At 38.9% G+C, this 24,745-nt stretch overlaps 1 protein-coding gene across 15 annotated transcripts in view; it reads right to left on the bottom strand.

Annotated features, from left to right (window-relative positions):
- The window catches only part of PRKN (parkin RBR E3 ubiquitin protein ligase), a 1,201,475-nt gene that overhangs the window by 167,626 nt on the left and 1,009,104 nt on the right, over positions 1 to 24,745 (bottom strand). For all 15 annotated transcript variants that reach the window (XM_070520140.1, XM_014858373.3, XM_070520396.1 and 12 more), the window contains one exon: positions 10,280 to 10,429. In XM_070520140.1, coding sequence (XP_070376241.1) covers positions 10,280 to 10,429 — 150 coding nt within the window. The remainder of the gene's footprint in view (positions 1 to 10,279; positions 10,430 to 24,745) is intronic.

Here is a 24,745-nt window from a genome sequence, read left to right as displayed (position 1 = left end):
CAAACATTATGGAAAATTATACGCTGAAAAGGAAAAGTTTTCCATACCCCCAGTTTCTCTCTCCAAAGGCAACCACTGTTGATAGTTTCTTTAATTCTTTCCAGAAAATATTTTATATATTTATGAGCACTGATATTCTTTTTTCTTGCTCTTTTCCCTTAATTCTATATATTAAAAATTGTTACATATCAGCACACAGAATGGCATTATTCTTCTAAATGGGGTATTGTATTTTATCGTACAGATATGTCAAAAATGTATTTGACTACTATGATATTACTCAAAATTTGTTTCCAAATTTTCATCTATCACAAAAGAATGCTGCCAAGAATATCCTCCACAAATATCTTGACAAATCTTTGTGATTATGTCCATAACGTAAGTTTCTAGCAGGATCACATTAACAGTTCTACCTATAGGAGCAAAGGGTTAGGATTCTGTCACCCTACTTAAGACAGGGAGCTTTGGTCTGCAGGGATGGTGCTGTGATGAGGTTGAAACATTATAGGTACCAATATAGGGTTGTTATTTTTATTTGAGCAAACTAATTTTAAGTACTGGACGTACCTGGATCTGGACACAGATGAAGGAGACACTTTTCATGTCTTTGGGGATAAAGTGAATAATCATTAATTCTTGTCCTTACTGCCAACCTTAGTCTGAAGATGAATAAAGAGTCTGTGCTTCAGGTAGGACTTGATGAACCCCCAGAGCAACCAGGTGGGAGGTCTACGCCAAGTGCACACAGGTGTGGTGCCAAGGGCTGGCCTCAAGGGCAGGGGGAGAGGATTTATTGTTAAATCAAGTTATTTTTGAGACAAAGTATTTTTTTTTCCTTTTTCTCCCCAAAGACCCCCGGTATATAGCTGTATATTCTTCGTTGTGAGTCCTTCTAGTTGTGGCATGTGGGACGCCACCTCAGCATGGTTTGATGAGCAGTGCCATGTCTGCGCCCAGGATTCGAACCAATGAAATACTGGGCCACCTGCAGCAGAACGAGTGAACTTAACCACTCGGCCGTGGGGCCAGCCCCGAGACAAAGTATTTTTAATGAAAGGACAGTATGACTGCAACTTAACGTGAGTGTAACACTTTTTATTACTATGAGTGACTAAAAGTCAGAGAGCCTGCCTGACTTTTGATCCAGGGAGAGGAAGAACTATTCCAGCTGAATGTATTTTAAAAGAAAACTGGGGAAACACAATGTGGTATATCCATACAGTGGAATATGATTCAGCTATGCGAAGGAATGAAATTCTGACACAAGCTACAACATGGATAAAGCTTCAAGGTGTTATGCTAAGTGAAATAAGCCAGACACAAAAGGACAAATGTTCTGCGATTCCACTTACATGAAATATCTAGAATAGGCAAATTCATAGAGATAGAAAGTAGATTAGAGGTTACCAGGGGCTGGGGGCATGGGGTGTTACTTATGGTACAGAGTTTCTGTTTGGGATGATGAAAAATTTTGGCAATAGACAGTGGTGATGGTTACAGAACATTATAAATGTACTTAATGGCACATAAGTGTACACTTAGAATTGGTTATAATGGCAGATTTTATGTTATATACAGTTTACCAGAATAAAAAATAGCATTAAAGAAAGAAAAAAATGAGAGAACAAAGAACACTGCTTTGATGATCATACCTCACAACCTTGAGTATATATAACACCACAAAAGATGAGATGAGAAGCAGAGAGTATAACGAATGAACTAGAATGAACAAATCAGATCCATGAGGCCATTATCTAAAGGCAGTGTGCAGGGAAATCAAGAAAAACCAGGGCAGAGGAAGGAATGATGGGGGTCATGACCTAGATAAATATATAGGAGGAACTAGCTCCTTCAAGGGGCTAGTGTCCAGGAGAAACCCTAAAGAGAAATGAGAGCCAGAGGCAAGTTAGAAAGAGAAGAACATAATGTTTCTCTGTGAGGCTTCTGCCACCTGATGACAGAAGGTCTTAGAAATGGTGAGGGGTAAAAAGTAATTAGTGTAATGAGATGGAGCATAACTCTATGTCCCCAAGAACTACTGATGGCCTCTGGGAAGGAGACGGAAGAGAGGACCGCCATTCAGAATGCCAGGTAGGGGAACTCCAAACAGCCACCCTGGGAGAGTGGCCCCACCAGGACAGTTACAGCTGGGTGTGGCCCAGGGGCTGCATCCCTGTGATTGCTCTTGTCAACATGCTGCAGCAATTCCTAATAGTATAGGAAACAAGAGCAAAAATTGAAACCCCATGATTCCTCTGTCATTATTGTATTGTCCCATGCAGTTCACGTTTTATGAGATTGATGTATATTGACACTCACTGTGTGAAAATATTTTGTTTACCATAATATCATTTATTCTGTGAAGTTTAGCAATCTCTCATGTTCATTTAATAGGAACCATTTGAAAATACATTACTAACCATATACAATCATAAAATTTCATCCTATCTTCTCTATGGATCTAAAACCCATAAAATCATATGCCAATAGCAGTTTAAGAAATAAAAAGATTTCACTATGAAAATATGCAGCCTTGAAAATATATCCAAGACAAATATGGCACACAATAAAAAAAATCATACTTTATTAGTTTTTTACAAAGAGGAAAATGTTAGAGGTCTAATGCTCTGATCCTTTGGTTTCACCAGCTCATTATGACTGTAGTATGCTTGCTATTCAGCACTATGCATTTAAAAAAATAAAACAAGTGATTGGATTCCCAAGTTGTTCCATGAAACATCTGTCTTTTAAGATGTACCACAAAAAAGGCCATTCTTTGCTCTAAAGAGCTTAGGAAATACTGCTTGCGGTATTCTACTTGTTCAGGCAGAAATGTATGTTTGCATATTGAAAGCTTTAAATCCTACAGAAGAAAAAAACTTTGTTGAAACTAGCTTAACTTGTGTTTCCAAGCTACTTGATCATGGCTCTCTGCCCAGTCTCTCTGCCCCCACTTCAGCCCTCCTTCTAGAAACATCCCTTGGGACCTGTGCTGCATGAGCCTCACTTTGGAAAACGCTGCTCTACATTTTTCGACTTTGGAAATTGCGTGAATTTCTGCAGAGATTTTTCTTCTTAACTAGAAATGAAGGGGTCAAAGGACCTGTATTTGAGACACAGGAAACTCTGAGTTTGTGAACATGACTCTTTGGGTGATGTCCTAGTTTTTCTCCAGACTTGAGCTGTCCAATAGAATTTTCTGTGATGAGGATGAAAATATGCTCCCTCTGTACTGTCTAGGACAGTAGCTGGAAGCCACATGTGGATATTGAGCATCTGAAATGTAGCTAATGTGACTGAGGAACTGAATTTTAAATTTTCTTTAATTTTTAATTTAAACAGCCAATTGTGGCTAGTGGCTACCATATTGGACAGCACAGCCCTACAGTGAGGGGAGAGCAAGATCAAACAAATGCACAGAGACCATCTTATCTTCAGTAGAAATGCGTTTTCTGGAGTGTTCTGAGCTGTCCTGTACCAGGTAGATCTAAAGAAGACTTCTCCATTCAGTTTGCCACTAAACTGATTTCCTAACACACTATTCAAAGAGATGGAGAGTACCATTTTGAAAGAGTATAATTATTTCATACTTCCTTTTATTTCAACAAAAATTGGCTGAAGACAAGTGGAAGGGTCAGTAGTGGTCTATGTTGGATTAGAAAAATGCATATTTCTATGTCAAACCACAGAACACTATCTAGGAACATTTGCCAATTGATGAATGTTTTGTATACAGAACTTGTTTATACATTTGTGATGCCTCCTTTAATTAAAATAAATACTCTCCAAAGCTTTCTATCTTTGCACTTCAAGCTGTCTCACACACAGAAAGTCTAGCAAGACTTATTTCCAATCTGCAAACGAGCCACTCTTAGAGTTTAAATTAGATTTTTTGGACATATGTCAAACATGGAATGCATATTTTTGACATTTCATAATATTAACTTTCTTTTTAAAATACTTTTTGATAAAGAACATCTTGTATATCAAAAAATAAGGAGCCTACAAGATGTGATTCCACGTTCTACATGGTGGGGACGCCAGGTGGTTGAGGCAAGAAAGATATGATTACAGCCTGGGGCTTAGTGCTTACAAACCCACCTTCAGGCATAATGAAAAATTCCTGTTCATTTGGGTATCTCCTTGAAAGCATCACAATATAAACTACATATATTTTGAGTCTAGAGGTTAATATCTAGTCTTCTTTAAAAGAAGCGAGAACTCAAGGGAAATCTACCTGAAAAATAGTTTTCAAAATATTTCACATATATTTTTATAAAATTAAAATATTCTTAAAGAATAGGAAAAGTAACCATTTTGTTTTCCTTTTGTTATTAAATATTGACCACTTGCTTGCTTTCTATTTCTGAGCCCTACTACATATTGAAAAAAAGGGATCTCCATCTATTTATTAAGTTAAGTTTTAAACTTACTAATTAGTTAGGTCTTTGAGTGAAGCACTGGGTATCTCCATTTGTCTTCATCAACTCCTTTCCCATAAAAGGGCTGAAAATGAGGCTCAGACTCTCATTTAACTAAAATCTTCAACAATGTATTAATGTTCTTGTTATAAGTAGTTCCAAAGCACCATTCAACAAAAATATATACAATTTTTTTGCACAGACGAGGCTGTACCGTATACTTGCGCAGGTCTCGATCCAGATCTGATGGGGCCTTTCAAACTTCAGTTTCTACAATTTTTAAGAACCTCTTCAAGGAAAACGACACAAGAACACAAGCTTGGTTGAGAATTTGGAAGGTCCGTGCAAGCAAAGAGCCCAAGGCGAGGGCTTCAGTAATCCTTCCATAAACCTGCCTCGAAGCAACACACATTCCATTAAAGCAGGAGCGACTGTTAGATGCCTTAAGAAATTCTATCTTATTCCCTTAACCAAAGGTCAGTAATTTGATTTTCTAAAGATCTCCAGTTTTCATTTAAACGTGTAATTTTTCTTTTTGCGGTTGTTAAATCTTGTCCCTGGATTTCCAATTTAAAACATGAAACTCTTTATCCAACTCTTAGTATTATTTTAAGGAATTATCTCCCAGACATATAATATCCCAAAACAATACCAAATAAGATAAAGATGTTTTATTTATAGAGAATGAGCAAGATTTGATTGCCATAGCTTTCTGTATTCCCAGGTCAGTGAGTGTAATATATTCCATATTTTGTTGCTGCTTTCCAGTACTAAACGTGTCAACATTTTACATTGGAGTCATAAAAGTTAGTGAGATAGTACTGATGAATAGCAATAAGCCCAAAGAAAAGAAGAATGTATAATGTGAATTCCTCAGGAAATCAATTAATATTTTTATGAGCAGTAGTAAAAATATGATCAAGATTAGCAGAGAGTGAGGTCAGACTATTTGATCCCAAACTACATTTTTCGTTGAGTTCTGTCTATCATTGTAAAAATATTCTGTGCTGCGTCAAAACTAAAATCTCAGTGCTCCCAAGGCTATACATTTTATATATTAAAATGTACAGAGTTCTTTATTTGGCCACGTAGCCTTTGATAGGTCATACAAACTCTATAATTTCTGTAGTACTTTCAGTTTCTTAATTGACTTTTTGTGGATCTTTGAACTTAGCATATTTTGGTGTTCTGAATTACGTATTACTTGTGCAAAAGTTAGACACTATATTTTATATTTTTTGAAGAGTTTCTTGTTGAGGCAAGGTAAGAAATTCTTATATTGGAGTAAATGATAATCAATATTTGAAAATAAAAGTGATAGGGTATTCACATTAATTCTACATTGTTAAGATTCATTCATTCACTCATTCATGTAGTGACTGTTGAACCCCAAATACATGAATTTACTGAGGACAAGAATATAAAAACCAAGGACAGGAATAAAAAGATACGAAACAAGTGTAACACTTCCACTTGAATCCTAGGAGGTGCTCAAATAATTCTTTATCATGGTAATAAATTTGCTGCAATCATCACACATCTATCAGGCCTTCGCTAGATGGACTGACATTATCATTTAATTGGAAATTCTTGTCTTCGTTTGTTAGCACTAGCTCTCTGGGTAACAGTTAAACCTAGTGATATAGTGGAGCAAAGGATCAGGTAATCTGATTTTTCCAATGGACATTACTACATGTTTGAATAAGAGTCATAAATATTAACTTTAGCACCTATTTTAAAGAAGCCCAAGTCAATCAAAAGGCTAAAGTCTGTTTCTTTAGCTGGAAACTACACAACAGCAATCATGGATGTATGGCGGACCATCCAGGTATGTAACGATGGGCTGAATGATGAGAAGTCTACAATCATCCAAGCCTGGAGCTCAACACATGGGTGTGTCTTAACTCCGAACATGTGTGTCTACGGGCATATCACAATGTACCTCTAAGGCTTAATTTGTAAATTCCATGAATGATGGGGAATTTAGTTCTCAACCTTTCTACGCATGAGATTTTTTTGCAACCTCAAGCATTTCTTGGATACCACAAAGTAAGAGATGTACTTTTTGAATCTGTTGATAGTTGAGGAAAAATTAGGCACAGGTAGATTTTTACAATAAACCTGTAAACTACGGCCTGAGAACCACTGCAGCTAATGATGTCTAGGACTTCTTCCAACCCAAGACTGTGTGATTCTTCTATCGTTTTGTTAAACACTGTGTAGGATGAGGTGCTCACTCACTTCCTCTAACTTCTACTTATTAGGTCTTGTTCTGCCTCTGAAACAACATAAACTAACCATGATTTCTTCCACACAATGGCTTTCCATTACTATCCTTAAATCCAGAAAAGATTGGCAGCTTACAAGAATGTACAAGTCACAGCAAAACAGCACATATCAGGAAAAGAGGAAGAGAGAAGGACAAAGTCAAGCTAGGAAATAAGTTTCAAAATCCATCCTCTCAATGGCCTGTTTATATGCTATAGACAGCCCACAAATGTGGCTCTAGGTTTTCTAGCAGTCAGCTTTCAGAGGGAAATCGTATCCGTTGTACAATTCACAATGTCCTCGAGGACAGCAAAAGTATTCCTGTTGCTAAGATCAGACTGAAATAGCTACCATGGTTCCTTATAGAAAAGTCGATTGGGATGCCCTGAACCACACACATTAAAGTTGCTGTATAATGACCACAATATAAACAAATGGCATTAAACCAAAGTACTATCTAGGAAAAGCAATTCTTTGAAGGGATAAAATAGTGAGGCCTAGGTATCTAGTTCCCCTGCTGTAGATCTGGCTCGATCCAGGGCTATATTCCAGAATATTTGAAAGACAGGATCAAATGAATGTCCTGTAAGTAATTTTCCTTGAATATTGGATCTTTTAGGTGAACTTTTGATAAATATTGATTATATTTTTGATTAAATATTAAATAAATATGCAGTTACTTTATGCTGGGCACTGTTCTAAGGCTTTTGAACTGATTATCTCATTTAATATTTGTAATAATCTTACACAAGGTGACTATAATATGCCCTGTTTTAGAAACAGGGAAACTAAAGCACAGAAAGATTAAGACCACTGGGAATTGGTGGAGCCAAGAACTGAACTTAAGATCCAATCTAATCTCCTTTTTTTGAGGAAGATTAGCCCTGAGCCAACATCTGCTGCCTAACCTCCTCATTTTGCTGAGGAAGACTGGCCCTGAGCTAACATCTGTGCCCATCTTCCTTGACGTTATATGTGGGACGCCTGCCATAGCGTGGCTTGACAAGTGGTGTGTAGGTCTGCACCCGGGATCCAAACCAGCAAATCCCTGGTCATCAAAGTGGAACGTGCAAACTTAACTACTGTGCCACTGGGTTAGCCCTCTAATCTCCTTTTTGACCACTACAGAATCCCAAATGGCATGTACGTTGGGTTAACATCCTTTTGTGAAAGCTAGGATTTGAAGAAAAAGGGCAATGATGAGGTCAATTTATTTCTGTTGAGAAGCCAAATCAATGGGAATTGATGTAATCCTGAAAAAGACCGTGAGGATTGGAGAAAAAAGGCAGGAAAAGAAAGGAAAGCATTGAATTAATCCTTCAGAAAGTCATTTTTCTTTGTTCTTTTTTTAACTTCTTCAAATTGCAAACTATGGTTGTTCAAAATATGTGTGTGAATTCTTTAATACTCTTTCCTTTAAAGATGGAGCCCAATTCCCTGCCCTTTGAGGGTGTGCTGGTTGTAGTACCTCCCCTCTAATAAACAGAATAAAGCAGGAGTGATGGTGTACAACTTTGGAGGTCAGGTCACACAAGGCACTGTGGCTTTCTCTCTGATCTTTCCTGGATCACTTGCTCCAGATAAGTTAGCTGTCACCCTGGGGACAAATAGCCTAAGAAGAGGGCCATTCAGTGAGGAACTATGGCCTTCTGCCAATAGCCAGTTTGGAGCTGATGCCTTTTTGGCCAACAGTCATGTGAAGGTGCTATCTTGAAAGTGGAACTTCCAGCCCCAGTCAAGCTTTCAGATAACTGCATCCAGCTTGACTACAACCTCATAAGACAGCCTGAGCCAGAACCACCCAGCTAAGCCACTCATGGATTCCTAACCCTCAGAAACCCTGTGAGATAATAAATGTTTATTAATTAAATGGTTAAAATTTGGGGTTATTTGTTATGCAGCAATAGATAACTAATATACAAACCAGAGAACACACCTCCTCAAACAACAAAACAGAACAAATCACAGTAAAACAAAATGCATTACCTAGAATTTCCAAAGGACAAAGAAATATCCTAAAGATAGCAATCTTCCTTTAGGTAAGGTTTGCCCCAAATTCTCTTAACTCAAAGATATTGAAGCAATTCAGTTCATTTCCAAGGTAACTTTCCATGATTTGGAGCTTATTTACTTATTTATAATGCCACATTGCGCAAAAAAGGGAAGATAAAGGCATTCAAACCTTAAAATTATAAAAAACCTTCAAAGTTCTTAAAGCAAGGTGAAAAACTGAATGCAGAAGATGGGCCAAAGAAATCCTCATCTCATAAAGAAAGTTAAGATCTTAAACTAGCTTTAGAGACTGGAACAACAGTAGTCAATTAGCAGGCAGAAGCATACAATTTAGCCATTAGTTAAAAACAATTGTAAATCATTTTAAAGGAAAACATTCACCAGCATTCTGATCCTGGAATCTGGCAGCTTGTTTAGGCTACGCACGATCAGTGGGTGCAGATTATACAGTAAATGATGATGACTAAGGCTGGAACTGTAGTTTGATTTCCCTGATTTCTAAGGCTAGCAAACATCACTTGAGTTTTCATTTGAATGCAATCACCATGATTAATTCAGAGGTATAGCTTTCCACTTAGGCATCACGGTATCCCATTATTTTTCAACTTCCCCTTCTTCTACTTTATCACTCAGCCCAGGGCTTTGTGAGCCCCACTGCATGTCAGATAGGAAGCTTCACGAAGCACAACAGATGCCAACTTATGCATAGGTGACTCACAGAGCTCAGCCGAAAATTAGGTCTGGGCAATATGCCTCTGCTATCAAGACTCCTTCTTCCACAAAATTCCTCATGGAGTTGCAATTTTAAAAGAAATGTCTTCCCGTTAAAATTCAATAGCATTTTATAAGCACATACACTTTCTTCCTTTTCTAGCCTGCATGAAATTTAATATCAGGATTACTATCCATTTGTCATTTCAACCTATAATTTAGTTAGGCTTTTTGTGTTTGAGTTACACTTCACTCACCCCTTCACCATCAGCTTACAGCCATGGGTTCATTCGAGAAGGCATCTAGGTCATATGCGTTGACCTCTTAGAACAAACCTTTTCCATGTTGCTTACTCTGCTTCCCCAGGAGGTACCATTAGTTCTGCTCATCTCTATTTAAAATGATTTTTATGACAGAATATCATTTCAAGTTCTCCATATGAATCTTCATTTTATTTCTTGAAATAGGCAAACAACATCGCTAAGATATCACTGACACAGAATTCTCTTTCTCTTTCACTCCTCTCTATTTAAAGCCAACTCTGAAGAAATAATAAATTGTTGCCTTGAATCAGCTGAGTACTGGGAGAAAAGTTTAAAAGCCTGGGCTAGTGATTTACATCTTAGAGTAAACACAGTGATAAACAATTAAAGCAGAAAATCCTAATATGACTCTTCCCTTCCCTCCAAAATATATGTTTTCATATCTGAGATCTTATAGAAGAATTTTTAAATCTACTTTCTTCCACATCAGATGTCTGAGTCCAAAGGAAAAATAAAAATAAAACAAGTATAGAATCCTAGCCAATTTGCCAAAGTAAACAGACACACACAAAGGCAACACCCAGGGGTGTGGCTGGTACTCACCCCGCAGCCCAGACTGTTGCCCCCTTCGCAAGTGACTTTCCTCCTGCTTGGCTCAGGAAGCAGGCCTGCTCCGCAGCCAGGGCTGGGGCACAGCACGCCCCCCATCTGCAGCACACACTCTTCGGCGCCATATTGCTGGTACCGGTTGTACTGTGAAAAAACGACATGAGTTTTTAAAACTAATGATACTAAGATGTACTGTTTTAGCCAAAATGTTGATAGATGATGGTGTGTGGGATTTCTTTCTTAATCTGTTTCAGTAAAAAATGGCGGGGAGCTGTGGATAAGGAATGGTCCAACATGGAGAAAGTCTCCCAATTCCAACTGGCCAAACAGGTGAGGCATTTATTCTTTGTATTTCTAGAAATTGTCCTTAGAAGATAGATTTTCTGAAGTTTGGTTTTTAATACTACTTCCACCAACTGTATTTAACAGTCTTATTTCATAGAAATCTTAAGGAACGTATCCATTATTGAGTTATGGGCACTTATAATGCACCATTATCAATCTCATCAAGTAGACTATTTTCAGGCCTCTATTCAGGACTCTCTGGGTTTTTACAACCACTTTGAAAATAGGCCCCAACATTCCACCCCGTGGTAGTTGCTAGCAGCCCACACAATATCAGGGAACATATTCAGCTTGATAAAGAAGAGACTAATGTTAAAGAGTCAAATTTTCCTTTTGTGCTTATTCTTAAAGCCTGAATTCCTTTCTCCCTGACTTTGTTTCTTTGGGCTACTGCTCGGCTCAATTCCCCTTCCTGGTTTCCGCAACCTGCGGAACAAAACCGAAACTCCATCATACAATTTCAAGGTCTTCCTTGTTGCAGCCCAAGTTACTCTTCTCCTTGCATTATCTGATCATGTTCTCTTCCAACTCACAACAAGTCAAATAGATTTGATCAACTATTAACTAATTTATGTAACATCTATTGAGAGCCTTCTGTGTGCCAGACATTACTGTGGGTGCTGAGGATACAGCTGTGAACAAGACAGACACCTCTGCTCTTGTCCACGAGACCAACAAGAAATACTGCAAGATTGAACTGTATCGTATTTCAGTGGGAAGGAGAATAAAAAAATAGAGAAGAGACAGACAGCAGGGAAGATGGGGATTACAGTTTTGAAGAGGTGACTAGGGAATAGGGAATGCCTTATAAAGAAGGTACGTAGAAGGAAACATCTGAGGGAGATTAGAAAAGAGAGCCATGTGGCTACCTGGGGGAAGATTTCCAGGCCTAAAATACAGCATTCTAAAGATCCAGAAGCCACAATGTGCTTGGTTTGTCCGAGGTACAGCAAAGAGGCCAGTACCGCTGAAGTAAGTGAACAGGAGGGAAAACAATGGAAGATGAAGTCAGAGAGTTAATGGGGATCGAGGATGGATAGGCCCCTGAAGGCCATTATAAGAACTCTGGCTGTTATTCTGAGAGATTGGGAACCACTGGAGTGTTTTGATCTTGGAGCTACATAATTCGACTAATCTTTTAAAGACAGCCATCTGGCTGAGATGCTCAGAATAGACTCTTGGGGGCAAGCTGGGAAGCAGGAAGCAGAGAAGCAGGTAAGACATTATTTCAGCAAGCCAGGTGAGAGATGGTGGTAGCTTGAACTAGGGAGGCAGGGGTGGAAATGGGGAGCAGTGATAGAATTCTAGATATATTTTGAAGGTAGAAACGGCAAAATTTGGGGGCAGATTGGACACACGGTGTGAGAGAAAAAGGAATCAAGCACGAGTGTAAAGGTTTTCCCTGAGAAGACAGGACAGAGAGAGAGAAAGAATATTACTGAGACAGGAAGACTTGGAAGAAGAAAGGGTTGTGTGTGTGTATTTAGGGAGTTGAGAAAAGGAATCATTATTTTTATGTGCTCATTTGCAGTTTGATAACCTATTACACAGCTGAGTCAAAATGTTAACTAGCTAAGTGAATATGTGAGCTTGCAGTTTAGGAGAAAAACATGAGTGGTAGATACAAATTTTGAGGTCTAGGTGCATGGAGAGCTGAAAAGAAAGGGTTAGCATCAGGCCTACCATCCATTTTTCTCATTTTTCTGGCCCCAGGAAAGAAAGATGACATAGTCAAATCCTCTTATAAACATGCTAATGGTACATACATATAATGACATTTGCTAGAAAAGAGTTCTTATTTATAGAATGCATTTAACAGGAAATAGTTGGTTTAAGATTGCTTATGGTAAACAAACTAGAATCTATGAATTTATGGGTCAAGGCTCTCTGTAAAATGTCATAAACCATGCAGTTATCAAGGGATAAAATGAAGACATTTCATCAAATGATAAATGACGAAACAGTTTACATAACTGAGAGATTTCATGTTAGTGGTCATTCCATGAACTTCTCAGAGACTCGTTTATTTTGCCTAGAGTACATCCTAATATGCTAAGACAGGACCTGGGAGCCATGTCAAATGAATTGGACTTCTCTGTTTCTTTGATGCTTACCCACATCCTTGAAGTTATTAGTAAAACTTGACACTGGGTCATATCTATGATTCTTGTAAGTCTGATTTGACAATATCACTCCGTGTTATCTCAATAGAAATGACATTGGATGAGATTATTCAATCTGTTTAGGGAATATGAGAATGAGTTGGCAAAGAAGACTAAGAAATGGCAGCCTATGAGACAGGTGGGAAATGAGAAGGATGTGGGTGTCCTGGAAGCCAAGGGAACAAAATATTTCAAGGAAGCTGTCATGATAAACTGTGTCAAGGGCTGCAGGTAAGCCAGTTACTGAAAATTGGTTGAAGTTATAAATGTAGATACCATTGTGTTATGGACAAGAGCCATTTCAGTGGAGTCATGGAGCCAAGGCCTTATTGGAGTGGAGTAAAGGAGAATTGGAGGAGAGGAATTCTAAGAGGTGAGAAAGGACATTTTCTTCTAGGAGGTTGGCTGAAAAGGGAAGCAAAGACATGGGACAGCAGCTGGATGGGGCTGTTGCACTGTAAAGGATATTTTGAAAATGGAGAAATAATATTTTGGTACGCCGAAAGGAATGAGTTCGAAAAGAAGGCAAATTGATGATTTAAGATAGAAAAAGAGCTGTGTCTTAGAGTAGGTGGAGGGAACAGGATCTAAAGGATGAGTAGACGGGTTGGCCTTAGACAGAAGGGAAGGTAGCCATCCTTAGTAAAAGGAAAGAAGGCAGCATGTTTGAGCCCAGGGCGGACAGACAAAGGAGGCATTGGAAATTTGAGAAGAGAAATAAAGGTATGAATGATAAAAGGAGAAGGAATGGATGAGGGGACTTAGTATTATTGCTCGACAGTACCAACAACCGACTTGAGGTTAGAGATTATGAACTTAAAGGAAAGTAGTCAGTGGAGTTGTCTGTTTTTCTCCACCAACACTTAGCTGTAAGTGCAGCATAGGCAGGAAGTTGGATTCAAGCCTGGTGGGGGATTTATCAGACTTGTATGAGGAAGCAAGACATTCCTCAATCACTCCCACTCCTACGTGGCTTTGGCACACAACATCCCCTCATATAACTGTGAGTGATTTCAACAAACATTTCTCAAATCCCTCTGCTGTGCTGAGCTCCGTACCATTGGACTGTTCAACCTTTATGTCTTGACCTATCCAAAATGGGTACAAAGTTTCAGTTTTGAAAGACGAATGAGTTCTGAGATTGAATGTACAGCATGCTGAATACAGTTAACAATACTATATTGTATACTTGAAATTTGTTAAGAGGGTAGGTATTTCAGAACTATAAGACTTTTACTTAATATTTTTTATTCTACATCTGTATCTCCTTTCTTCCACAGTGGTTCTGAAAAACGCAAAGTGTGATAGAATTACAATATTCCGTAACAGCTCATTTGCTTTATCTCATATTATACCTATGATGATTTTAGAATAACATACCAATACTATCACCATGAATATGATTACGAAAACTTCAAACATATTTTCATATGCTTCATCCATTCTCCTGCTAAATCTTTCTAATAATAATACTGTATCTACATTGTTGAAACATATGGCCATTTCATACTATGCTTTCTTTCTCTTAATTTTCATATTATGTTAATTCTACACACACACACAATCAGTGCTCACCACCAACCCTTATGGTGATTTCTCTCCAGTAATTTTGGTTGTTAAAGCTTGTTCTCTAGTAAATTCCTCAGAAGATCATAGGAAAAATATTCACTGAGTTCTTGCATATTGGTGACAGTTTATTTGGGACCTTTATTCTTAAAAATGAGGTTGGTTGGATATTAAGTCTTAGGATCACATTTTTTTCCCCTTCTAATATCTTCAATGTCTTACTCCATGTTCTGTTGTAAAGTGTTATGGACAAGCCTGATAACAATCCAATTTCTTTTTCCTTACAAGTGAATTGATCTTTTGCTCAGATGCCCAAAAGATTATTTTTTCTTTTTCTTTAGAATCTAGTAATTTTGTTAGAATATGTCTTGGTCCTGGTCATTTTCTGATCAATTTTCACAAGCAGGCTATGCCAGGAAAGTCATATTGAATTTAAGTTTTAATTTTTGCTCTATTCTCTTGCTTTGATGTTTTCTTATGGGATTCCTAGTATACATATATTGGATCTTCTTTATCTAACTTCTAAATGTGTCAACTTCTCTGGAATCCTTTATCTTACTTTATTTTCACTTTTCAGAAGTTGCTTCCTTTTTGCTTTCTATTTCATTTAAGACAATATCTATTGTTATTTATTTGTATTTGTATAATTTCTTAATAACTTAGTTCCCTTTGAAATATTTTAGTTTCTCCTGATTTGTGGGCATGCCTGACTGACATGCTTTATTTGTCTCTCAAGACATTATTTTTCTTTCTGCTTATCCTCTTCAAAAATTTATATGGAATTTAACCTTGTTTCTTTTCTGTTGGAATTTTACTTTCTTCCTCTCTGTTACTCAGTTTTACATGAAATTAGTTCTCCTAGAATTTTAGAAGGAAGTAGGATTCAGAATAGCTCTTAATGGCTGTAGAATTTTCTCTTCTGGTTTCTGGGGTAGTATTCAAAAATATGGGGGCTCCCTTTCTGAGATCTCCCAACTCTGTTACCCCACTTTGAGCTGGACTTTCTCTTTCCTTTTTCCATTTTCTATTCTGAGCAATTTTCTCCTCAGTGTGGGGCTCTGCTCTGACCAAGATCTTTGCCTGGTTAAGTTTTGAGAGTCCATGGGACCTAGATGCTCCAGTCCCTTCAGACCTCACAATAGACCCACTGCATTCCCCCTGTATCTTCTTATGTATTTGTATCTTCTGAATTTAGCATAATATCTTGTCCATAGTTGGTACACAATAGTTGTAGAATGAATTGATGAACTCTAACTCCATTAAATGTCAATTAATTAAATAATTCTAATCAAATAATCAACAGGAATGGGAACTAATAATAGAGTGATATAGGGTAGTTCAACCTAAATAAATATTTTTCTATTTTAAATAAATTGCTCTTAAGTAATTGGCTATTTTCTGATTTGATGACAGATCATCTAACTATTTAATTTAGTTAAGCAATTTTACTACTATGACAATAGCCTTTATCTAAGAAGGACAAAGTCCAATAACACTTTAGAAATTCTTGCTGACTGCATTTGTAGTGGCCTCGAATACTGATGGAACATGTAAAACTATGTTCCCTTTTCCATTCATTAGCTAAGGAACTTATAAGAAATGACTTTATTATATTCATTATATTTGTAATACACTGAGGAGCATTTGAGCATACAATTCCTTTTCTAAAGGAAGACAAACATTTTAACTCATATGCCTGATACTTTCTGATGATTAAAAAGTACACACACTGTCTGAAATAAAACCTATGCCTACCGAATGAATTGCTTTTTTTTAACATCGTGAAATTTATAAGAAAAAAATTTGACCTAGGGCCAAAAAGTGCTAGTATTCATAGAAAGTTTAACACCCTAAGGAAATACTTTAGACGTGTAATTGCAAATATGTTATTAGCAGAGATCTTTATTTGGTTCCCTTCAAGATATGACCCACATTTCCACAGCTTCTTTTCAACCACTTACTGGCACATGTTTGAGAATGCATTGAAAGAACCCAACTATATAATTATCAGAGACTTGTGACACATTAGCTCAAAGTAGAACAGAATACCTGTATTCATCTGAGTGTAAAATATATACAGTGGTGGTGCAGTGATAAGTGGACTCCAGTTGGTGAACACAAACACACACCGATCCATTGACACTACTTGTGTTATTTCCAAGGGCTTTTTTGCTCACAAATATTGGATAGCATTTTATAAGTAGAACTAACTTGAAGGAATGTAATTAATTTGTCATGTGGACTAGGTCTGTGTAGAATCCATTCTCAGATGACCTAAAAAGCAGCAAATTCTCTGAAAATCACTTATGTATCATTTGTCTTTGGAATCATGGTGAGCAACTGTGTGTGCTTGTGTATGTAGATATATTAATATTTACCCGCCAACTTATGCTGTTTAAGCTATTATTAAAACTAGTTTGCAGTTTTCTGGATATACTTTCATCAAGTGGATAATCCACAGACAGATAACTGAGATAATTTAGAGTTGACAACACGTTTGCAAAAATTGTTGAAAATAATGTTAATATTAACAAAGCATACTACTCTGCAACTAAAGAAAAAAAAATTTCCTCCTATATTTCATCAGATTATAGTGAAAATACATTCCATTAGTATGACCTGTCTAGATAAAATCTAGACTCTTTGCTATGGTTTATAGTTTATTTATTTGGGCAGTAAATTATTCAGTCTTTATGTGCATGCTTATAGATTCTCTTAAGAATAAGAAATATTCTTTTTAAAGTATAAAATTCATAGAAGCTTCAATAAACTCATATTTTAAGAATCTAAATAATGAGTCATGGGAGAGCATAATCAAATAGAGGTTGCATTTCGGTGGTCTGTAGATAGAGAGCTGGATTGGGTAGAATATTGCTCTATAATGAAGCAGGGTCACAGGTTCAAGTCCTACACAGGCCAGTTTCTTGCCAGCCACTGACTGTATGCTAAATACAGCTGGTCGCCTGAGGGAAGGGGTCAGGCCGGGCAGGAACTGTGTCTGAATATCCTGCACCACTGGAAAACCACTCAAAAGGCCTGTCTTGTGTGGGAGGGCACAGACAGCTTCATCGTGATGTTTAATTCACATGCTTTCCTAAGAAAAGCAAGCAAGAAGGAATCTAAATTTTAAAACTGCAAGAAATTTGAAGTACAGGGATACTAGGTAAAACTAAAATCTAGGAAAACTGGCAAACGTTCTGTCAAAATGAGTCACTGGCTTGTCAGCAATCCAGGAGCTGCATGGCAGCCGGTCAAATCCTTCCAGCAGGGAATGAGGCTGTTTCTGTTCTGCCGTGGAATTTTCCAGAGTATCCTTTTGGGGGCACTCAGGTACAGCTACCAAAGCAACCCATACACAGGATCAGACTTGTCTTGCTTTTCCCCCTAAATTCTGGCTTCAGTTGAGTCTTAGCCACAGGCACATGGGGATTCCCTTCCTGGGTCTTCTTTCTTCCTTGGAGGAGAGAAATTCTGATCAGAGATACCATTCACTGAATTCTTGCTCTGTGCCAAGAGACTGTCCCAACACCGCCTACACAGTTCACTCCCTGTCTACCCTGGGACGCTGTAAATGAGGCCACTGAGTCCCAAAGAAGTTCCATCCTTTGCTGAACTTGACATAGGCAGGAAACCACAATCCCACTTCAGAACTCAGGGCTGTGACTCTCAAAGTTGACCCTTTCCCCAATACCAAGCTACCTCCACTTTCTTTTTTTCCACTTTATTAAAAAAAAATTCAGCTCACTATTCCTCAGTCATCTTTTAGAAACTAACGAAAAACAGCTTATTATTATAGCACTTCCTCTTTGGATTAAAAAAATCTAAAATAACTTCATAGAGGAACACGAACTTACGGTTAATTCATTTCCCTTTGCTGTGCAGACGATGCCCTATTTTCTGTGTGTATTAGAATTAAAAAAAAAAAAACACTCCTTAAATTCTTATTTTTCCTCATTTGCAGGTAGTTAGCCCCGGGGGAGCTGGTGACAACCTCCGTGGGGGTGCGGGCCACATTGCTGTTTGTATTCTCTGTTCTGTTGCTAATAATGTTCTTTTCATCCCTGGACATCTGTCATCGACTGATGAAGTAAATTGGCTAGAGAAAGGGCTGGATCTTGTTCACTGCATAGAAAAAACAATCATTAGGACAGCTGAAATCAAACGTAAGGAGGAAACAGATCCAACAACACCTAAAATATAATTAGAGCAGCAGACTGTATCCTGGATTGCAGTTTAGGAAGGTTTTTTCTTTTTCAGATGACATGATGCCAAAAAGTGCCTCAACTTCCAGTCGCTGTAGAATCTTCTGGAAAGGAGGTCAAAACCAATTGGCTTCTTGGTCCCGTCTCCACACTGTGGCCTGTGGCAGTGCCCCAGGGGAAGGGAAAGACTATGAAGGTAGGTACTGGGAACTGTTTTCCTCACAGGAGTTTCTACCATGGGTGTGACTTCAGAGACAAACAGGACTGCTAAGCACACTCGCCCGACGGGGCACTCAGCAAACGGCAAGGCTGTCTGTGGGCACGTATTATTTATCCTTTACTAGAGTCCCTGAGAAATGGTTTTGGGTAGTACTGTTAGATTCCAAGTCCAAGAACTTCACCATCAGAGAAAAGGAATTTGTCTCTGACTTCCTGGAGGGGTGCTGTGGTCCTCATCACCGACACCTGGCCTTTTCTTCTAACACAGTATTTTCACATCTCTCCCTTCTGCTCATTCTCCAGACGTTGTCCATCCAGTCCCGAGGCAACTATGCTAGTTTCAAGGTGATGCTGAGGCCAGAGGAAAGGGGAGAGTGACATTTCATTGTCTGGAAGTTTTGGGTAAGGCTTTGGTTTGAGACAATGAAATGGGTTAGTTCCACTGCACATTAATAAACCGATTGGAACTTCAATGATGCCAATAAATCTTTTCTTTGTTTTGTGAGATTAGCCCTGAGCTAACATCTGCCACCAATCCTGCTCTTTTGGCTGAGGAAGATTGGCCCTGAGCTAACATCCATGCCCATCTTCCTCTATTTTATATGTGGGGTGCCTGCCACAGCTTGCTTGATGAACAGTGTGTAGGTCCATGCCTGGGATCTGAACCAGTGAACCCTGATCCTCTGAAGCAGAGAACATGAGTGTAACCACTACGCCACCAGGCCAGCCAGCCCCCCAAATAATTTTTAAAATGATTTATTGGATTTATTAGATGACTTTATGTTTATAACTATGTAACTTTGAAATGAACAAGCCTATGATACCAACTTTTGGGAGTGAAGGGCAAGTAAGTTGTCTTAATATCAAGAGACCTGAGATGACAATAGCCAGGTGATGACAATAGCCAGGTGGTCTGGTTGCACACCTATGTCCCTCCAAAGATCATCAGAATGCATTCCATCATGCCTCACATCATTATTTACGTCTGAGACTTAAGCCTCCCCTGTTATTCTTATCCCCAAACTCTCATTCCCATGTGGGTCTCTATATTCCCCAATACGAGCCTCCTTTCTCTCCCATACCCTTTCTCTGTGTCCTGTGGAATTCTTGCTCCATGATAAATAAACTCTCCTGTATAATCAGTCCTTTTAAAGGTTTCTCTCTCCTCCACGATTTAACTGAAATTGGTTCATCTCTGTTGCCAACCTCTTAAATGAGGGCTTCTTTTGGTTTCAGGTACACATACTTGAGGGCCAGAGGTAGAGTTTGTTGTCTCCTGGCTCCTCACTGATGTTCCTAAAACCATCACTCCCTTCTCTCTTGCAAACCCACTCCATTCCTCCTGTCATATTTACGTCATCTGGCTACACACCATGCCTTCTCCTCGTTGATGCCAAGTGCAGTGGATGCAGGTGGACAAGACCCTCATTCTTGTCTTCTAAGAGGGTCTTCTAACCATTGCCTTAGCTCCTGGTTCACGGTTTTCATCTCTACTCCTATTCTTGTCATCATCCTGGGGACCGACTCCTGTATGAATGAACCATCCATCCATCAAGCTGTACTTTCAGTTCTGTTACCTTCTCATCTCTGAGAACTTTTTAAAACCCTCTTCTGTCACAATCTCTCCCTGGACCTTGTCATCTTGAGAAACTGTACCACCTCTGAAATTCAAATTCCAATTGTGTCTCTTTCCAACCACCATCTCCTATCTTTCCTCCCCTGATCTCTTGCTAAAGTATGGACATTGCTTAAATTCTTCAACTTCATCAAGATTTCTCATGAACTGACCCAACACTTTCTCCCTGGCCCTTGGCCCTCTCCAACATTAACTGCCTTTGTGGTCTGACATAGATTCCATTATCCATCACCATAAACATTGTCTGAAAACACCTGGTGATGGGTCTTCCGTGGTCCTCTTCATCTGACTACTCTGGCAAAAACCCAGGCTTGGAAAACATTACCTCCTCTTTTCTCAGGCATGCTCCCCTGAAGTTGAATGCTGCTGAACAAAATTACACAATTGATTGCTTTCTCTTGAATTACTGATCATAAACTTCAAATGGGCATTTACAATTTCCTCATGACTGATTATGTTTCTCTAGTAGTACATTTTCTCTCCTTTCTTCCTAAACTGCTCACACCCACCACCTTCCTCCCTTCACCTGGATATCTTACTTCATATTTCACTGAGAAGATAGAAGTCTTGAATGATGTATTCATTTATTCAGCAAATATTTACTAAGCATCTTCTGTGTGTCAAGCACTCTTTCATATGGAGAAGATACAGCAGTGAAAAATGTGTCTGCCTTCACCAAGCCATCATGTGCCAAGCTTCCCCTTCCCACAAGTAGACTACAAACACACCTGCAGCTGCATTCACCTGTTCCATTCTGTCTTCTTACAACAAAGAACGTGGCCTTCCTCCTCTTAAGGGTCAATTCCTCCATCTGTGGCCTGGATCCATACCCTTCTCACCTTCCAAAGTACTTCCCTTCTTCCGTTATCTCATCTCCCTCCTGAATCACCAATAATCCATCTCCATTGGATCATTCCAATGAGCATAAAACAAGCTGTAGCCTCTTCAACCTTTAAAGACCCTCCTGCTATTGCTGTTTCCTTTTTTCTTTTCATAACAAAACTTCTAGAAGGAATTGACCTCCCCCTTTTGTTGACTCTTCATCCCATAAAAATCTGGCCCTTGTCTCCAAGCTCTCCACCAAAACTGCTCATTATGGTCTCCAATGATCTTCATGCCACCATATGCAAAGGAGAATTGACTGACCTCATCTTATCCAGCTTCTCAATAGCATTCAACACAACAAATAGCCACTTCTTCCACTGGGAAACACTTCCTTTCTTGGCTCCCTCAACACCACACATCTCTGGATTTTATTCTATTTTCCTTGAGGCTCCTTCTTGGTCTCCTTTGCTGGGTGCTACTCTTTTACCCACTTTCCAAATGTTGGTGCTCCTTAGGGTTCAATCATGGTCCCTCCTCTCCTATCGTTTTTGGCAACAGCCATGGGATTTAAAATACCATCTATATGCCAGCGGCTCTGAAGTTATCTATCCATCTCTAACCCCTGACCTCTATGTCCTCTGAGTTCCAGCTCATACATCCAAATCCTGACTTATCTGCTTCTCAATGCTTCAGGCATATCAAACGCATTCAGAATTGAACCCTGGATTCCATGTCTCCATCCTCACCTTCTTACTGTCTTACTATCTTACCAATCTCAGTAAAATAGAACAGCAAGTAGGATTCCTTCATTTCCCTGACCCACAGCCAATCAATCACCAAGACCTTTAATTCTACCTCTGTATAGTCACTTCTTTCTATTTCCTCTGCCACCCATCTTAATCCAGACCATGTTCATATTACAACAAAACTGACATTCTTAAAATGTAATTTGGATAATGCCAGCCCCCTGCTTAAACTTCCATTGATTTCCCATTGAACTTAGAATAAAATCCCAACTCTTGACCTTGGCCTAGATAGAGTAGATGGTCTTCACCTTTCATCACTGTCTCTCTTGATCATTATTCTCCAGCCACATTAATGATATTTAGTGGCTTGAATAAAGCAAGTTCTTTATCTCCTTGGGGGCCACTGAACATGTGCTTTCCTCTGCTTGGAACCCTCTTCCACCCGCTCCCAGGATCCAAGCTCATTCGATAGTGGGTCCTCTCTCAACCTTTATGTTTCAGGGTTCCTTGACTCCTTATCTAAAGTAGTTTACATCTCAATCACTATTTCCATCTTAGCATTTATCATCATTTGTGCCTGTGACTTCCTTGCTTATCATTTTATCCAACACTACCATAATCATAGTACAAAAGGTATTAAAAATGTATTTGTTGAATGAATGAAGGTTATTTCCTTAAAATTCTTGTGATTAAACCTAAGTTAGAGGAAGCTGGAATAATTGGAGGTTCTTCTGAAATACAATTCTTCTGAAGGCTCTCCAAACCCTGTGGACTTACAGATATCACACCTGTTTTCTTTAGGGCTCATGTAGAACTCTGGAGTAGCTTTACTTACCTACAATGTGATAATATCTTTGCAAAGTAGTTTGGGTTTGAGGGGGTTGATAGGTGCCCTATGAATGTGAGTTGTAAACACGAATTAGAGACAGGACCAAGAAGCTAAAGTAAATGTATTACTTTAAATTCCAAGGAGTTTTAATTGTATTTTTATTTTAGGAAGGTAATGATTTTTAGTGCTTAATGATTTATTTTTAATCCAGATCTCAAAAATCAACTACCTATTAAACATCAATGAAAATGGAAAGGAATAGCATACAAAGAAATTACATAGCGGTGAATATCTCTACCATCTGGGTAATGAATTCAGTAATTAACCAGAATCTGTGTAGATTGTATCAATTCACTTTTAAGTGAACATTACACTTATGTTAATGTTTTCTTTGTTCCTGCTAGTTCAATATATTGATGGATTATAAATAGTATTTAAGTCAGAAACATTTTAGTGTAGCACTCAGTATTTGCAACTTACTTTGCAAGTCTATTTATTTACAAAAATTCTAAGAGATGGTTGAGTATTACGCTTCCTTTTCTACAAATGGAAAAGCCAAGTTAGAGAGAGACTAAAACGATTTGTCCAAGGGCACTTGTAACACCATTAATGTAAAAATTTCATTTCATCAAGTAATATAAGTTGTCTCAAGCATCCAGAGAGAGACTGAGGCTTTCACCAGCTCCTGGTGAGGCCATCTACCCCCTACTGGCAGGAGTGGTGGGGCTAGAACTCTCTGTTTTCTCCCAAGAGCCTCATGTCAGCATCTCCCCCGAGGCCACTAGGTTTTGTCATATATCATCAGGCTAGAAATATCCCTGACTGACGTGTCCTGTTGATATTAGTCACCAAAGAGGTCCTTGGCCCCCTTGTCAGTTCTCTAGTCTGACCCCCAAACCCACACACAGCTCTCTACATTCCTTTTCTCTACCATGTCCTTCAGCTTCCCCACTCCCTGAGACCCTTCCCCCATGCTTGGGAAACTCTGGGTCAGGCAGTAGTAACTGCCCTGTAACTTCAATCTACTCTCTCAGCATTTCTCACATTCTTCCCTCACTGAAATTGGCTCAGGCCTGAGAACAGCACTTCCTCTTCTGCTCCCACAAATGTTTTCTCTGCCGTACTCTTTGTACCACCAAGCATTGCTCTGCAATCCCCCAAGGAGAACAGTTTCCCTTTCTCCTTCTAAAACCCTCCAGCTTTGAATTTCAAACCATCATCTAGTATGAGCTATTTCTCCTTTTGCCATCAGCTCCTAATATCCACTGCCCAAGATTTCTCCCTTTCTCTTCCCCCTCTCTGCCCCATTTCTCAAAGCTTCAGTTCTTGACTCACTGTAACTCTCTCCAAGTCTGCTCAGGTGATAATTCTGGAGGATCTCAGTGTCCACACAGGCCATACTTAACACCTGGCTTCCCAAGTCCATGACCTCAACTTCGCCAGTCATCTTGTCCTCTATCTCAAACTTGGCCACCAACATTTCTCGTCCTTCCATGACCTTGTCATTGACAATCACTGCACCACCTGCACAATCTCAGTGTCAAGTATCACATTCTTTGGCCAACACCTCCTTTTCCAGCTAAACTCTTCCAATATCCAAACTCCAAAAACTCCTTGAACTCACTGGGACCAGTAACCAATGGACCCTACTACCTTCTCCCCATCCCTTTCTCCTCTCATCCCACTTCTGTGTTTACCCAGCTGAAATCTCATCCTCAGTCATTAAACTCACTCCCTTAGGTCCACCCTCACCTCCTTTGCCTCGCTCTTGTTTTTGTTTTACTTGGATGGCTGGTTAAACCGAACTCATTGTCTTTTTTGCCTCCGTGTCTACACAATTGAATGTGATAGAACAACACCCAGGCTTATTGATCCCACTCCAAATTCATTCATCTCCTAAGTTTATTCTGCTTACTGTCCTAAATGACAA

The sequence above is a fragment of the Equus asinus genome, chromosome 1, assembly GCF_041296235.1.
Source record: "Equus asinus isolate D_3611 breed Donkey chromosome 1, EquAss-T2T_v2, whole genome shotgun sequence".
NCBI lineage: Eukaryota > Metazoa > Chordata > Mammalia > Perissodactyla > Equidae > Equus > Equus asinus.
This window is presented reverse-complemented; position numbering and strand designations above follow the sequence as displayed.